This window comes from Ambystoma mexicanum, chromosome 2p, assembly GCF_040938575.1.
Source record: "Ambystoma mexicanum isolate Mex_15411 chromosome 2p, UKY_AmexF1_1, whole genome shotgun sequence".
In the NCBI taxonomy this organism is placed as follows: Eukaryota; Metazoa; Chordata; class Amphibia; order Caudata; family Ambystomatidae; genus Ambystoma; species Ambystoma mexicanum.
In genome coordinates this window covers 551,215,641-551,234,113 of record NC_090923.1, presented here as the reverse complement: position 1 = coordinate 551,234,113, position 18,473 = coordinate 551,215,641, and the positions used below count along the sequence as shown (strand labels likewise).

Below are 18,473 nucleotides of genomic sequence, written 5' to 3'. Positions count from 1 at the left end.
ACCCCGTGAGTGAGGCATCCGTGACCACTGTTATCTCCGGCCAAGGTTGCCAAAACTGCTCTCCTTTCAGAATGTTCTCCTGACAGGCCCACCACTGAAGGTCTTGAGCCACCCTGCCGGGAACCTGAAGAAGATCTGTCATTCTTCCTGAGAATTGTGCCCACTGGAGAGATCTCATTCTCAGGCGAGCCTCTGGTACTAGGAAAATGCAGGATGCCATGTGGCTAGCAACCTCAAAAAGTCGAAGGCTGGGAGACGTTGGGCATTTTGGAACTTGGTAACTATCTGTAAAATATCTTGAGCCCTCACCTCTGGTGACGAGGCTTTTCCCAGGGAAGAGTCCAGGATCACTCTGATGAACAGGAGTCTCTGTGATGGTATCATTTGTGACTTCTTTAAACTGAGGGAGAAGCCCAGTCTGTGAAGGGAGTGGCAAACGTGATTTAGCTGGATCTGAGCTTGTTCCGAAGATACAGCCCTGATCAACCAATAGTCCAGGTAGGGGTAGACGTGAATCCCTTCCCTCCTTAGACTTGCCGCCACTACTGACATTAACTTGGTGAAGACCCTCGGGCGGAGGTCATCCCAAATGGCAGTACCCAAAATTGATAATGAGAGTTGCCAATTGCGAACCTCAGGTATTTCCTGTGTTTGAGATGGATAGGCACATGGAAATAAGCGTCCTGGAGGTCCAGAGATACCAACCAGTCCTGGAACTGAAGGGCCTGAAGGATCTGAGAAAGAGTTACCATCTTGAATTTGTCTTTCCTGAGGAATTTGTTCAATTCTCGCAAGTCCAAGATGGGTCTCAGTCCTCCGTCTTTCTTTGGAATGAGAAAGTAAGGGGAGTACCAGCCCTTGTTCCTCTCCGCTACAGGTACCGGTTCTATGGCACCTTTCTCTAGCAGGTCTAAAATTTCCTGCAAGAGGAGCGGATCTGGAGCTTTCTGAGAGCTGATCCCCGGTGGATGACTGAGGTATGTGTAGGAGAGGCAGGCAGTAACCTTGGGCAACTGTTTCCAATGCCCAAGCATCTGACGTGATAGCCTGCTATTCTGCCAGATGTTGAGTTAACCTGCATCCTACAGGTGTCCTGTGAGGGAAGTCCTCAGAGTGGTTTTGGGGCGGCTGATGCAGATGCCGATGGTAAAGAGGCACCTGCTGTTGCTGCGGCTTTTGAATATCTACCCCGTTCACCTCGGGTAGTTCTTCTTTGTCCCCTTTGAGCCGGTCGTCCTCTACCTCTTCCGAATGCGGAGTAGAAGCGAAAGGACTTGCCCCTCGCAGAGGTTCCTGTGGGACGAAAAGGTGTCCGACGGATTGCAGCGCCTAGGGATTTTGCTGCTGCTTTTGATGTCTGCAGTTTTTCTAAACTGTCATCCGCCTTTTTCCCCAAACAAAGAAGAGCCATCGAATGGCATGTTCAAGAGCCTGGCTTGCACATCTGGGGCAAAACCAGACTTTCTCAACCAAGCGAATCTCCTGGTTGTTGTACTTGCCGCCATTGCTCTGCTGATACTGTCAGCCGAATCAATGCCCGTCTGGAGGGATTCGCACACAGCGTCTTTACCGTCCTGTATGATATTTAGGAACGCCTCCCTTTCTTCTCCTTCCGGGATGCAGTCAGCCGCTGTAGAAGCACACTCCCAAAGTGTATGGCTGAATCTAGCAAGGGTGCAAGTAGCATTTACAGATTTTAACGCCATGCTACATGCCGAAAAAACTTTCTTTGCCATAGCATCATATTTCTTATCGTCCCTGTCCTGTGGGACGGTAGGGTAAGCAGGCTTGACGTCAGTAGAAGATGCTGCCTGTACCACCAGACTTTCTGGGGATGGGTGTTTTGACAAAAACTCCGGGTCTGCAGAAGATACCCTGTATTTTGTAGACAGCTTTTTATTTACTGCCGGGACGACATCTGGGATTTCCCAGTTCGTCATAATCTTCCTCTGAAGAGCTTTATGAAAGGGCACTACAGGATCCTCCTGTGGACCTTTGTCAAGAATATCCGTGAGGTCATCTTGTTGGAAAGCCTGTGAAGGTGTTGCCCACCCCATAAATTTTGTGATCCTGGCCATTAAGGCTCTATAGGGGGTTTCAGCATGCTCCCCACCTCAGGGGAAGTGTCTAACCCACTTGCCTCATGTAAGGAATCATGAAGATCCTTCAACCTGCGTTCTTCTGAGGATAACTCCTCCCTAACTGGGGTTGCAGGTCCCTGCAACTCAAATGTGTCTTCCTGTTCAGATAGTTCTCCCTCTTCCAAAATTGAGGACATAGTTCTCAATTGTTCTGAACTCACAAAGGGTGTAAAACCCATCTCCAAGGCACAGGGTGCCAAACTTGTCATAATCGGCCTCGAAAACCTCGATGTCGTCGATGAAGGCTTCGGGCGTGGCGTCGAAAACAAAGGCGGAGGCCTCGAGGTCCTCGATAGAATAGGGATTCTGCTCGAGGAAGTCAACAATCTCGACGCCATCGTCATCGAGGACCTGGGGATAGTCACTGGGTGCGCCGTAACCGTGACCTTCCTTGGCGTCGACGCCGGTGTCGAAGATGGTGTCGAGTCGACAGACCCGTGTGTCGAAAGTCCCTTCGACAACGGCGTCGAAGACACCTACCTCGGCGTCGACGGAACCTTCGAAGAAGGTTGCGAGGTCATAGCTTTACTCGAGGGTTCGTGGCGCACTCGAGAAGCTTCCTTCGCCGGGTACTGCGACCAGAGCATCGCTCTCGGCAGTCTTCGAGGGGGTCGAGGCCGCTTTCTCGAAGACGCTCATCATATTTTTGCGGAATTCCTCCCATTCAGCCCGGGAACTATGTTTCGTGGGGCAAGGGATTCTCTTAGGAGAAACAGGGGAAGAGGAGGACGGAGAAAGGGATCTTCAACGTCTCCTCTTCGAGTGCTTCGATCTCGAGGAGTGATGGGACCCACTCCGAGACCTGGAGCGCGAATGGTGACAAGGAGACGAATGTCTCCACTTCGTCGAGGAAGAAGCTTTTGAAGTCTTACCTTTCTCCAGCTTCCCCCTACGCTCCTTCAGGGCCTTAGCTGTCATGGACATACAGTCCTCGCACTCCGAACAATGGTGTTCAGCTCCCAAACACCACAGACAAACTCTGTGAGGGTCAGTCAGCGACAACTTTTTCCCAGAATCTCAGCATTTTTTGAAGCCGGACCGGGGGGTCGTCGGTTCCGACGAGGAAGCCATCGAGTACGGATCGAATATCTCGAGGTAAATAGGATAAATTGTCTACGAAACTGAGCAACAGTATTCCGAGGCACTGAGTAAGCGCGGAAAAACGGAACTGAGCAACGGACGCTGCGCGCGGCCTTTATAGGCAGGATGACGACGTCGATACCGTGGCTGTCGAGGGACATCGACTCGGCGGACGTCGACGCGCAGCGCCCTCTAGAGAAATATTTTCCGAGGCCAGGCCAGCAAAGCTGGAAAGAGATATCTAAGATAAGGAATACGTCAGAGGACACAATCCCTTCGAAAGAGGAGTTTCAGCACAGCAGCAGGGCTTCACCGGGCAGTTCAACATTCCAGGAGGATGCAGCAAGCTTCGTTCACGGTTTCTTTGTCGGGGTGTCCATTCCAGTGGTCGAATGTCTACAGTCCAAGAAGCGTCGCCTTACATGCAGGTTTCTCCCATTCATGCACAGCCTAGCTGTCACTAACACAGCTAGGCTGTGTTGAAAGGACAGCCAGGCAGCCATTCCGGACTGGGTGCATTCAGGTAACCAAGGAGACAAAGGACAGGGGAGTTCCAGCACCTCCCTCAATTCCTACCCTGCCAGACACACTTGAGCCAGAGGCAGGTTTTCAGTACTGAAGCCCACCAAAGGCAAAACGAACAAAGGGTTCAAATCTGGTTTGGCGCATAGAGTAAAACCCAAGAAAGACCTCACAGACAAGAAATGGTGAAAAAAAGACCGGGGACGTTTTGACACAATGGTCACCCATCGGTACAATACTGCAGCTGAGGATTCAGCCTGCGGCAGAAAAGCAGAATGGTAGGAAAATTAAACCACTGCCACCAGCCATTTAAAGTTGTTAGAGTAACATAAAAAATGTTACATGTGTAAGTAGGAAAAGTGGCTGGCTACTAAGTAACCCCCCCAGCACTCCACATAAGATGGGGTGTGCTGGACCTACAAAGATAAAAGGCAAGTAAGGTCAATTTCACTTTACTATTCTTGGGAACAGTAGTTCAAACAAGAAAAGGTATTTAGACCTTATAAGAAATCTAAAGGATTTCTCTGCGACACTGCACTGAAGGTGCTGTGTGTCACCATACAAAAAGTAAATGCCTATGGATTTTGTCAGACCCAAAAAATAAAGGAAACACATAGGGTTAAAATTAAAAAGTCCTAAAGTCAGGAAAAAGAGCTGGGAGTCTCTAAGGTGGGAGGAATTAAGCACTAAAATGAAAATTCTGCCCAACATGCATCAATGCAGAAATCAATATGATTGCTGGGATAGATATACACAGAAGCCAGTAAGCCTTTCAAAACTGAACTCATTCGAGGCATGCTGGAATTTCAGTGATGTACACTTCTTTTCTTTTTATTGTTGCTCATTGCACATGTTTCCCTGGCTGCAACAGTTCACCCAGCCTGGTGCAAAATCGGCCCCCAACCCCCCCTTCCTGGTCCATTTGTACCATCTATATATTAACCCACTGCTTTTGTATTCAAATTCTGTTTAATTCGGAAAAGTGGCCTACTTTGGCCCATACAACTGCCCCACACAATTGTTTGGGGTGTGGGGAGGTTTGGGCACTGCCCTATTGAAGTATAGGGAAATCTGAGCCTGTCTGCATCTCGCCTAGGGTCATCTTTGAAAGAATACATACATCTTGTGGGACCAGGTGCATTAATACCATAATATTTCATATGTGTACCATAATATTTTCATACGTGGGACACTTGAAACATTTAGTTGTTTTTTTACTGCACAGCTTGCCATTCATTTTGTTCAATTTTGTGGCATGTGTTCCCAAAATTAAACTCCCTCCGACACCCTGTGAACGCTGGATCGCATTGTTATGCGTCCTTGAATCCACTGCATTAACAATTTGAAAGCCAAAATGTGTCGAATATCCACAAAGAAGTGATAAGATTCACTATATTGAAAGCTTAAGTAGGAATGTAACGTTTCTAATACTGAGAGCTGTTGGTCATCAGTCACATAGGGAGAATGGAACCACAGGACACAATGTTAAGCAAAGTTTTAAATAGTTCTTATGCATCGAGGATGGCAAGTGTGCTGTATGATACATGATTTAACTTGTGATGGATGAATGTTCAATTTGACGCAAAAATATATTGTATGTGTTAATTGTAACTTTAATTGATAAAATGTACTGTGTATATACCATTATAAATTGGGTACTGAAATATATTTTTGCATTCTTGATTTTACATAATTATATTATACCGATGTGCGCCTGTCATGGGTACAGTTTACTGGTTAACGGCTTCTTCAACCGTAATTGGACAATCATCAACAAGGCATCTGGCGCCTCTTAACACTTGTGTACAGGCGCGTTATAAATTCCATATCTTATCTGCGATAACCATTATCTGGGACAATCACCAGACACCAATCTGTCCTTTTGCGGTTGCAGTGATAAGGAGCAACTGAAAACTTGCGGATGTGTAAGTGTTGCATTTGAAATTGAAACCACAAATTTCTTCTCTGTAATAGAATGTCTTGTGCGTCGATCAGAAATCGACGATGGTAGATAACTTTCTTTGAAGAATGCAAAGACTGGGATTGATCGATCGATGAACGGAATCAGCATTCCAAGATCACCGTAGGTAGAACCATGTGATGTTCACTAGCTATAACCTCTATTGGAAAAAGTCACCCATGGTTTCGTGGAGTTAATTACCTCTTGTCAGCGTTATGTCAAAATTAAAAGTACTAGTTACGCTCCTGACTATCGCTGCTGTCTTCAAAATAAACCTTTAATCATTTCGGTGAAAAGAAACAAATGTTTTGCATCGGTTTGTGGATATGAGTGTTTATGTTCCTGGTTCTGCCTTACATGACGTTGGTGATGACAGGGTACTTTTGGCGATGCTGCCCACTAACATCTTTAAAATAGGTGGAGCTCATGGTGAGCGTGTAGCGATGTCAGCGGTAGGGGCGGGGGATCTGAATTAGTGCCACAAGGGCACTTGAACTTAGGTCGATGGATCAACGTATAAGATTAGCACAAGATGGCGATAACCGACCTGTTGCTTTTGCATGTGTTAAAGTAAGAACAATTTGCGTTAATTGCATTGGATTTTTTTTAAGAGCGATCAATGTATGCTCTAAAATACATACCCGATCGTTTGGGCCAATAACATTTCTGACCGAACTACCCCTTTAACTACAGCCTGAACACGCCAAACAAGAAACACTGTAAATGATCCAGTATAGCACCCAGTAGCAAACCCTTCAAGCTGTAATAACATTCTACCATCACTTCACTCACTCAAGCTCATCAATGGCTTTTTCACTTACCCTGCTGTGGCTAGTCCAATCCTCTCCATGATAACTCTACGAGCTTTGTCTGTCCACTCTTCATCTTCTGCCCATGGACCTTCAAAATAGACAACACAGTGCCCAGTGTCAGCTTAATAGGTAAAATATGTATATTTATTTCTCCCTCATTTAAGCAAGAGCAAAGTGCAACAAATCATTAGACCAAATCCCTGCTGCTTTCAAAGCATTGGTGTTACTACACACACAGTCTTATTTCTATAAATCTGACATTCACTCATTCTCAAGAACAAATGTACAAGTTTCTGAACTTACTTTTGCTAAAAGAAATCAACTACTCTCCACGTGTATATCAAATAATGAACCTAGTCTTATCAGGATCAGGGTACCTTGGGTACTGATTAAAGTAGCTAACAAATTAGGTCTCAAATTTGCCATACATAGTTAGAAAAATGTATGCCGAGTGACTTGCCAATTACTCTAGTTGGATACCTTCTGTGTAGCTATCATTTGAAATACATAGAACTAATATACAACATTAATATTTTAAAAGCTGTGGAGTATAATAACGGCTTTATTGTCAGAAAATTGCATCAGATTACATTAAGCAATTTATCAGACAAGCTAGTATTGGTTATAACTTCGAGGTCCTGGGAAACGGGTGTGAGCTATCTGTAATCTGACTATTGCAACGAGTAGTAAATATTTATATACTATTTCCATTCAGATGGGGCCGTCACATGCTTTCATGATATTTGTTGAACAGTGAGAACACAAAAACCTTATCTGGTACTAAGTACAACATTGCTCTCTAAATTGTAACTTGCCTGGCATGAGAAAATATTTACACCTTTGGGAAAACACACATGGAAAGTCAAAATGAAAGTATAGTTTTGAAGTGGCAGAAGGAACACCATTTAGAATTAAGCGTAGGCACAAGAGACTGCTGGACAAATATTCAGTACTATCCAAAACAATTGTTAAAGATCACAATAATGAAATATCAGTTCACCAACACAGGAAAGCATGAACAGTGGGGAAATGTTCATTTTCTTTAATTGTTAGAAGTGCAGACCTAGCTCGAGAGCAGCAAAGTGCTTTACAAAGTGTAGGTAGCCAGCATTTAGGCTGCCATCATTAACAGTAGGGCAGTACTGTGAGGTCTGTGCATCGGTATGTGTGTACATGGGAATTGGTCATTGGTCTGGTGTTGTTGAAAGAACCATGTTTTAAGAGATTTGCAAAATTGGAGAATTGTGGGGGCATTCCAAGCCGACAGCGGGATAGAGTTCCAGAGGGTGGGTGTATGACAAGCGAAGGATTGTTTGCAGATGAGATGTTGGTGGATTTGCTGTGCGAGGAGTATGTGCCACCAGATATGTGGGGTTTAGCGGCCAGGTACGCTAGTGTGCAACTCAGGACTGGCTTCCACTCCAAGCCAGGATATATTTCAAGACTGCATGCATCTACAAATCAACATAGTTCGAATAGGCTAATTCTGTCAAATTTCCATGCTCCTTTAATAAGACGTGCTGCAGGGTGGGGGACTGCTTTTAGGGGAGCCAAGTGAGCAGCTGGGAGCCCTGTCAGGAGAGCATTTCTCCCCTTGCTCCCCCCACCCAATGTGCGGGAACAGAAGGACCCGCAATATGGTCTGGAAGTCCTGCGGCAGCATGAAGGGTTTGATTTTTGATGTTTCTGGAAGGACAGGCTGCTGTCAATGGTGAAGTCTAAGGATTCTGCTGAGTCAGAGTTGTGGATCAAATTCTTCTAGGTGCATACCATTGAGCCATTGTTGGGCAAGCTGTTTTTTACCGGGTGGACCGATGAAGACGAATTCGGTCCTGGATGGGTTTAGACCGAGGTAGGCAGTCGACATCCAGGACTGGATGATGGCTAGGTAATCGTAGAGACGAATGATGTCCTGCACGCTATTTGCTCTCATGTACAACGGAGCATCATCTGCGTATTGGTGGAGGGCTAAGGCCAAAGGCTCCATGTAAATGTCAAAAAGGATTGGTGAGAGGATGTATCCTTCGGGGACTCTGCAGGAGACCTGGAGTCTGTTAGAATGCCACAAGTTCATTTGAACAGCCTGGTGTCTGCCTGAGAGGTAGGATGTAAACCAGTTTAGAAAAGTGACAGAGAATCCCATGCTGTCAGCAAGGAGGGAGAAGAACACGGTGGTCGACTGTGTCGAATGCGACAAGGAAGCATGAGATGCCCTTATCTATGATTTGGAGGGCATCATCCACCACCTGGATGATGGCTGCCTTGATGCTACACTTTGGGCGGAACCCTGTCTGATAGTCATTTAGGAGGTGGATTTGTTCAATTCTAGCGAGTAGTTGGGTAGAAACTACTGCTTCCAAGATGTTGCCAATAAACGGGAGGTTCGTAATGGGATGGTAGTTGGCTAGGGCATCTGGCTCTATGGTTGCTTTTTTCAAAAGAGGTTGTACCAGACCAGTTTATAGGCTGTCCGGAAATGTTCCTTCTGCAAGGGAGGCATTGATGATGCTGCAGAACACATTGAGCACTGGGTCCCTTAATTGTTTAATGATGGAGGCTGGAATTATATCGTCAGAGTAAGAGGTAGGTTTGAGGGAAGCAATCATTTTTAGGAGATCCGTGGGAAAGAGGAGAGAATTTGGTCCATAGGGGCAATGTGTGCGTCAGGGTGCAGGGGATGCTAATGCTGTGAGAGGTTGATTCGATGTTCTCTCAGACTTTGTCTATTCTTTCAATAAAAAATGTTTGATTCCATTGCATTTTTCCTGATTTGCTGTTACCTCGGGGTTGGGTGAGGGTTTCGTACAATGCTTTACTACTTTGAGGGCTTTGCTCCTGTTGGCGGCTGCCGCAATGGTGATGGAGTAGTAAGCAGCCTTGGCCTCAGTAATTAGAATCCTATGGTTTGCGCTGAGAGCTTTGAGGTTGGCTTGGTCTCCAGAGTTATGTTTTTTTGCGCCACTGTTTCTTTGGGCTCTAATTGAGCGTCTGTTGGAGGCTATCTCCTGGGTGTACCATGGGGCGGATGGTTTGATCTTTGGAAGTTTGGATTTTAAGGGGCATGAGTGTCCACCAGTTTCATAGCAGAGTTGCTGAATAATTCCAGGAGGCCCGAGGCCTTCCCTGTGGTGGGGAAGTCTGCAAAGTTTGCTTCCAGCTCATTGACAGGGAATATTTTGAATGAGCGGCGTTGAGTGAGGGGGGAGTTTAGAATGACCTTTGTGTGCTGTAGTCAAGAGGCTGACTGATTATGGGATGGCGGTGTGGTCAGACCAGTCAAGCGGTATAGGGTATGCACAGGTGAAGTCTAGGGTGTTGCCTATGTTGTGCTTGGGTGACAGCACAATTCACTTAAGGTCCATGGAAGCAGTCAGTGCGAAAAGCGTGCTTAGAGTGTGGTTGTCAGCCTGTGACTCGGGACATTAAAATCACCAAGAAAGACACTACAAGAATGTGCTAATATGGCAGAGGAGAGTGCGTTGGAGATGTCTGCAATGAAAGTCACTCTTGTGAGGTGGTCTGTAGATGAGGTGGAAGGTGATTTATTCCATGTGCAATAGAGGGAACCGGCAGGTGAGTAGCCGGTTGGATGCAATAGCCTTGCGGTAGGAGGACATTGAAAACATGTGGGAAGGATGGGAAACCCCATATTTCTGTGATGAACAGGGCATCAATATTGTTGTACGAGAGGAGATCAGCCTTTAGCAACTACTGAGCAAGCAGTGATCAACATGAGAGGGCGTGTGCATGTGGTCCGTGGGTGTTGGATGGGGGCAAGGGCAATATTGATGAGGTTCACTAGGGTAGCTTGCCGTGGCTGCCCAAGGCACTTGGCCATTCGAACCCTAGTGAGAGTGGGGGTTGACTGTGGAGGGAGGGGACCAACTGATGTCTTTTGTTGAGTAGCAGTAGTAACAATAATTTTGTAGGTGGAATGCAGTTTAGCGGGCCAGGCTCTTGGCCCCATCAGGCACAAACATGTGAAGTCCTGGTCTTTGCCCGGCCAGCGATGAAGAAGCCCAAGGAGGACTGAATAAATAGATGGTGGGCGGAGGCACTGAGTGTCAGGGCCTGGTCACATGACCAGCAGCCAATTCAATGCGGTCTGCATAACCTGACAAAGCAGAGTTGTAACAACTTAGGTAGGAGAGTATTCGGGTACATTTAAGTCAAAAGAGAACATCCAGTAGAGTCCAACAGCCAGGCATTGTTCCAAAATGTTAGTTGGAAAGAGATGGGAAATGGCTACTGTCATGTTGAAAACGGTAATATTTTTAAGAGTAACTACTGCAACAAACTGAGCACAGACTAAAGGAAGACGCGTCCAGATAAAATTGATAAGACATCAAACCTGCGCATCTGTCAATCTTGCAGGCCCCTGCACCCGATTTTGATAATGCCATTTTTGGATCCAACGACTCATCCTCCAGTTCATCCTCATAAATAATTGTTACGATAGGATTTCAGAATCGGCAATGTCAACAGATTCTGAGAGGCCACCTGTGAAGATGGATTTCCAAAATCAACCCTGGGGGTGTATTTTGAGAGGCCACCATATTATAGTGAACAGGGAGACACTGAGATTAACCAAACCCAATCAAGGTAAGGTGGCAGAGAGGTAAGGCTTAGTCTCACAAGGGCTCAGAGAGTGGTTGAAAGCTACAAGGAGCCATACAGAACACAGCCAATAATTGCAGTTAGGAAGGTAAGTACACAAAGATGCAATGATTTGTTAGGCTTTTAAAATACACACCAAGGAGATAAAACGTCTAGTCAAAATATCATCACACATTTACTATAAAACATATGTACATTTCCCTTTGGCAGAAGAAAAAGCATATGATTTAATAACCAGTAAAAATACAGGTAAGTACTTAGATGTTTGAAATTCAGTAAATGCATTTTAGAATAAGCACAGAACAGTTATCCCGACACCTAATGAGTCCAGCCCTAAAGTGGTCTGGGGCCTTGAGGTCTAAAGCCATTGAGTGCTAAAATTATACTTTTCAGGTAGGTCTTTCCTAACCACGCTTCATTCTAGGGTGATGTGCGCAATTATAACAATACAAGAAATTCGCTAAGAGACCTAGTTTCAGTCTTTACTTACTTCCAGGTCAGGCATCAAAACATAGCAAAGAGAAATGGTTTCCCCCAAAAGAAAAGGTGTCCCATAGAAGTCTATGGGTGGAAAGCAGCAAAAAGAAAATCTCTCAACATACCCCAGGAAAAGTGGAGTTTACGCCTACACATTCTAAATTATTCATAAAAAAGGAAACCATCGAGAAGATTTCTTTTCCTGCCAACACTTGAAAATTCAGACATTGACTGAGGGATAGATCAGCTTCAATTTTTGTAATGCAAAACACCACACAAACATCTTTGGAAGAGTTAGTAAAAATGTCTGAGGCCACTGTACTAGACCAATGGCCATGTCTTTTGTTCACACGCACACATGAAGACACAAAGTTGGGGGGTGTGGCCTGCGCGCATGCTGTGAAGACAGGCTCCTGCGGAGCCCCGTCCGTGATCCTTCCATATGACAAGAATATCGCTGTAATGGGTCGGTAATCCAGGAACGGACCGGACGAAACGGAAGGGGAACCACTTCCCGACACTCGTCCTGACTCCCGGTCCGAATCAGAGAAGCAAAGTCAGAAAACGTGAAGCCCAAATTCGAGCCCCTGGGGCCCGCAAGATGGCAGCACCCCTTTGCGCGCCAAGACTAGAGCTGCGACCAAGTGCGACGTACTGCAGGGCGAGACGTACGCCAGCACCGAGGCTGTTGGGGCTAACTGATCGTGCTCCGGTTCCGCCTCAACCCCCGGAAACGAGTGAGGGATGTTTGTGAAACTGCAACTGGGCCACCAGATACAGAGCTGCTAAGGGCTAGTTGATATCTAAAACACATTAGCCAATAAAAGGGGCCGCTAGGCCAACCTGCACACTGCGCAGAAACGAACCCGCAGCCCCAAAAACAAGAGATGTCTCCCCCCAAGGGCAAGCTGAAATTGGTCACGATGGATTCCTTCACGACAGTTAGACCCCAGAGACAGTCACAACAAGAACCAGAACCTGTCGACGAACTGCCCCAGCAAGGGGAGGATCTCAAACATGCGCAAGTCCTACAAGCAATAGCTGCCCTCCGTACATCACTCGAAGGAAGACTGGAAGAGGTGAAATCGGACATTCAGTTCATGCATCAGGATGCCCGCAACCTAACTCAAAGGGTCACGGTGGCAGAGACTACACTCCAGGAAAACATAGAGGACACCTGAGACCTGAAGAGGACGGTCCAGGATCTGGAACAGAAAGTGGTTAGGCTGGAGGCCCCCTCTGAGGAGACCGAAGGGCGAGCCCGCCGAAACAATATTCGCATACTAGGGGTCCCTGGGGACTTGGAGGGCCCAGACCCAACAGACTTCATCGAAACACTGTTGCTACAGGAAATTGGACCGGGTAACCTCTCCCAAGGGTTCTCCGTGGAAAGGGCCCATAGATCCCTTCAGAAACGTCCTCCGCCCGGATCCCATCCACGCCCAATTATAGCCAAGATCTTAAATTTCCGAGATCGAGAAACCATATTGAGATACTCCAGAGAAGGAGGGGAGATAAAAAGGAAAGATTCAACAATAGTTACATACCCCGACTATACCCCTGCAGTGCAACGAACTCCTTTATCCCAATAAAAGCCTGGCTAAGGAATCTCAACTTAAAATACATGCTGCTCTACCCATCACGCCTCAAGGTTCTCTATGACGGAAAAGCGATATTCCTAGAGACTCCAGCCACGGCCAACATGTGGCTTGAACATAACAACCTGGCACATGATGGAACAGGACTATCAAAGTCGGATCGGGGCTGAATAGGAACCTGCCAGAAAGAGAAGGAAACGGGTACTCCCCACATAATGACCGACCCCAGCCAAGCAAAATCCAATGCAAGTCTTCAGTAAAGTAAGCTATACCGGACGAGAGCTCAAAGGACCACATGAGCGAAGTTAGGCAAACCACCCCACTGAAAAAAGTGTGAGCAGTCTGCCCACACACAACCTGATCCGGAAGGCCAGGAGTGGCCTGGAAGGCTCGGAACCCCCTGAGCATTGCAAGTTGGGAGCAACTGCTAGGGACTGTGCAACTTGTTTTGTTTGTTTTTCCCCATTCAAGGCAATGGGAGTTACTCAAGTTACTGAATCTCCTACGAGTGAAACGAGAGACGCTGGAGAAGGTGGACGGGAGGGGAGATGGCAGGGACCAGGGGACCCTGCAGAAGACACTGGTAGGTGCCGGACTGATTCAGAGACAATTCGATTGATTTGACATGGCATCTAACACTAAAATAAAGATAATGACTTGGAATGTGAGGGGCCTGGGAACCTACTTACGCCGAAACAGAATCAAGTCCTACTTGAACAGAAAAAGAGTGCAAATAGCGCTGCTGCAGGAGACACACTGCACGGCGGACTACCTGGCTAGACTGGGAGAACATTGGGGGGACAGGGCGTGGGCACAACCTACTCCAAATACGCAAGAGGTGTGTACACTTGGATCCATCCCCAATTCTCATTCCACTTAATCAGGTATGAGACAGACCCTGAGGGCAGGTTTGTAATTCTCTGGGGCCGATTGGAACAGGAAGAAGTATGCATAGTAAACTCTTACCTCCCCAATACTAACATTCAAAACACACTTTAACTCCATGTATGCTAAAATCGCACCTTATAGACATGGTATTTTTTTCTGGGGGCGGGAGACTTTAATTGTGTCCATGATGTGAACCTTGACAGGTTCCTGCCCCACCCGAAAGGACCCTCGGCGGCAACCACAGCCTTGTCCTTATTATCAGATAGATTGAACCTAGCCGACATTTGGAGAGAGCGTCATCCTGACTCTCGGGGGTACTCGTACTTCTCCTCCCCTCATGATCTTCACACGAGGATAGACTACATCTTCATAGGCAAATAACACCTGTCACAAATAGAAGAAGTGCAATATTTGGGAAGAACCATTTCTGACCACTCGCCGCTCTTAATAGAATGGAATCAAACTGGCCCCCGACCCCCTATCCCTATGTGGAGAATGCCGATAGACGCCCTAAGTGACCCGGTGTTCAGGGAAGAACTGCATGAATTTATAGATAGTTTTTGTAACGCTCACCTGATTCCCGTAGAGGCGCCGGTCTTGACTGGGCGTATACCGTATCTTCAAAGGTGATGTGTAACACACGGCTGGCTCTTTGGGCTGGACCTCTGTGCACTGTATGTCTGACTTGAAGGGTAAGATGTCTGCAGATAGAAAATATGGGATTAAGGAACTGGGTTATTGAATGTCTCTTCTTCCCTTTCTCTTCTCCTGTAGAACCCCAAAGGTTAACGCTCTCACCTTAGGTAAGTGAACGCCGTGCTCTCCATCTGCCTCGGGGCAGGGTGCTGTAACCAGTTTCTTCACTGGATAAGGGGAGCAGGCCTCTTGACTTCAGAGGACTGCTGTCCGTCGTTTACTGCACGAACGGTAAGTTTCGAGTAATTCTAATGTCTTTAAAGTCTTTAGTAATGATGTTTCTTGTTTTGCAGGGTTCCGGCGATGGCGGATGACGGGCTGAAGTGAGTTGAAGATGGAGCTCGTGTGATGAATAGAAGCGCCTGGAAGCACGTAAGTAAGCGATTGTTGCCTGCTTCACGATGCGCTCTAACTGTCTTTTTATTTTGCAGGTACAAGTTCGGAGCGGCTGCAGGGTGCCGGAATACCCACTGGGTTAGATGTGGAAAGGAGTAATGGCACGTGAGTATTAAAGTTCCCCAATGTCTTTAAACACACCTTGTTTTGTCTTTCAGATGCGGGATGCAGCGCCGAAGGCCTCCGGAGCGTGCGAAGAGTTGGTAAGCTTTTGTCTTCCAGATGCCGGAATGCAGTGTGAAGACCTCCGGAGCGCACGAAGAGTAGGTAAGCCTTTGTCTTTCAGATGCCGGAATGCAGCGCGAGGCGTTGGTGACAGCCGATGGACCAGGTAAGTGAAGAGCTGTCACTGAAGACCGTAATGCTAACCTGTTCTTTCTTGTCTTTATAGGTGTTGCTGAAGACTGGATTCAGGATGGTAAGCCTTTTTCCTTAGGCCCAGGATCAGATGCAGAAGACACGATGAGCGTTCTGCTGCAGAGGATGCAGAATAACGCAAAGCAAGATTCATCCATCGGGTGTGGTTTAAATAGCCTCCTGTAGTGCTTAGGTGTCTCCTTCCACAGCCACGCCTAGGTAAGAAAAGAGTTCCTGCTTTCCAGAAGAGTTCCAGTGTTCTGAATCTAGGGAGTGGCTCCCAACAGAAAAGTAGTTCCAAACAGAAGAGGATCAGAGGCTCAACTGGCAGGCAAGTAAGCAGCATGGTCTGCTGCAGGTAAGTCCACCCAAGCATTATGAGCCCGGCGCTTCCAGCGCTGGGACTGGGCATATTTATGAGCCTGGTGCCACTGGCGCCAGGACTGGGTCCAAAAGGTCCCAATTGGGACTGGTTGGCACTCGGAACCTGGGTTATGGATCTGCTTCCAAGGGAGTTGGGAAAACCCTGACCTTTTGGAAGCAGAGATCATGACAGTTTTATTGAGAGGAACACGGGAAGCATTACCCACCTGAGCACGATATGGGACGCTCTTAAAGTAGTGGCGAGGGGAGAAATCATCGCGAAAGCATGGGGCATCAGGAAACAATTGAGGGGTGAATTGGATCTGTGGGAACGACAGGTTGAGCAACTTGAAGCTACCCCGGTGAACACTCACCAAAGAGAAGATAACCTTAAGGAACTTAGAGTTAAATGTGCCCTGGCATGGGAAAGACTAGCCAAATTTGATTATGCCACTAAAAAACAAACAGAACGCACAGAGAAGCCGATAGACCTAGCAGAATGCTGGCCTGGTTATGTAGGAAAGAACACCCCAAACACACGATCACCATGATACATACTGAAGAAGGTAAGGTCGTACAGACACAGCAAGATATAAACGAAACCTTCAAGGCCTTTTACGAACACCTTTACTCTCACAGGGATCAGGTTCCCCGAGAGCAAATCATAGACAACCTGGAGGAAATAGGGCTCCCCAAAATGACCCCTGAACAGGCTGAAGCTCTTGACGCAGATATCACAGCAGAGGATATAACGGAGGCAATCAAGTCACTGGCCACCGCTAAGACCCCCGGGAGTGACGGACTGCCCACTGAGTTTTATAAGGCATATGAGACCTCCCTAACACCCTTGTTACATGAGGTCTTTCAGGAGGCACATGAGAGAGGGATACTTCCTGATAGCATGAGGGAAACCTTGTTAATTCCAATCATCAATGCTAATAAGCCTGCCGACAAGTGTGACTCGTACCACCCAATTGCCATGCTTAACTATGATGTGAAAATATTGACCACGGTATTAGCAGATAGACTGGCCAAAATCATAGGGGATGTAGTGCACGAGGATCAGTGTGGCTTCATACCAGGCCGGAACACGACCATGAACCTACGTAGAGTACAACAGGTTATTGCTCAGACGGAGGCTAATACAGAGACATATGCACTGCTGTCCCTTGATGCCATTAAGGCGTTCGATTCTATATTTTGGGAGTGGCTAGTAGCGGTTCTTGTGGGTTTCGGCTTTGGCCCAGGGTTCATTAGATGGATCAAGATACTTTATACCAAACCTACGGCCAGAGTATAAACAGGAAAATACATATCAGAGGCCTGGGACATATGCAGGGGCACTAGGCAGGGATGCCCGCTCTCCCCCATGCTTTACGTACTAGGACTGGAACCCATTGCTATATACTTCCGAAGACAATTCTTTGACGCTGGGATACGGCTGGGGGGTTATTGACCATATTATCTCTCTTTACGCAGACGACGTACTACTGTACGTCAGAGACCCACAAAACAACGTGCCCACAATGTTAGACGTCTTGGACAACTTTGCAAGGTTTTCTGGTATACAATTTAGTAGGGCGAAATCCTGCCTGTCCCCCCTGGCAGGCCTCAAGGGGAAAGACATAACAGAACTTCCTGCAGTAGGAATACACTGGGAGCTGACCTCATTCAAGTATTTAGGGATACACATAATGCATACCCCTACATTAATGCATGAGCACAATACGAAGACTGCGATCCCAGCCCTGAGAAAATCCATGCAATTCTGGGCGAAACTCCCCCTATCCATGATGGGAAGAGCTGCCATAATTAAAATGATTGTCCTTCCCAGATTCTTGTACGGGTTCCAGAATATACATGTTTACATCAATGCGCCTTTTTTAGCCTGCTAGAAAGGATAACCCGGGATTTCTTGTGGGGGTCAGGGAGACGCAAAATAGCACTTTCTACCCTGATGCTACCGTACACCCAAGGGGGAATCCAATTCCCAAACTTTGAGAAGTACTACCTGGCAGCACAGCTTAGTTTTGTCACCAAATGGCTAGCAGATGAAGCCACATCTGAGACCCCCCTGCTCCAGACCCTAGTATCCCTGTTGCATATGAAAGAACTCATCTGGGCCCCCTCCCACCTGATGCGAAATGCCCCTTTCATGGCCATCCTGGGACAAAAAATCTGGCGCAGGACAGTAACCCTTAACTGCACTAAGCGCCACTTCTCCCCGGACATACCCTTACTCTCGGACCTATGCGGCTCCGTCGCAGATTTGCACCACCTCAGACACTGGAAAAGGAATGGGATATACTCATGGGGGGACCTGTTTGTGGATGGGGCTTTTAAAGACTTTGAAACACTTCAGGAAGTAGATGGAGTCCATACGGGGCAGTTCCTATGGTATCAGAAGATGAGAACCACAGCACGAACCAAGTGGACGTCATGGCCGGAAGAACCGGAATCAAACCCTCTGATTACACTACTTTATGCCCTGGGCGAAGGCTGGGAGCCAGTGTCCCAGATCTACGGCCACCTAGGTGACGCCCCCAACCCACACAGTGCCATTCTG

At 47.1% G+C, this 18,473-nt stretch overlaps 1 protein-coding gene across 2 annotated transcripts in view; it reads right to left on the bottom strand.

The window, feature by feature from the left end:
* Positions 1–18,473, bottom strand: part of BAP1 (BRCA1 associated deubiquitinase 1) — a 545,466-nt gene that overhangs the window by 175,299 nt on the left and 351,694 nt on the right. For both annotated transcript variants that reach the window (XM_069644004.1, XM_069644005.1), the window contains one exon: positions 6,525–6,603. In XM_069644004.1, the coding sequence (XP_069500105.1) occupies positions 6,525–6,603 (79 nt within the window). The remainder of the gene's footprint in view (positions 1–6,524; positions 6,604–18,473) is intronic.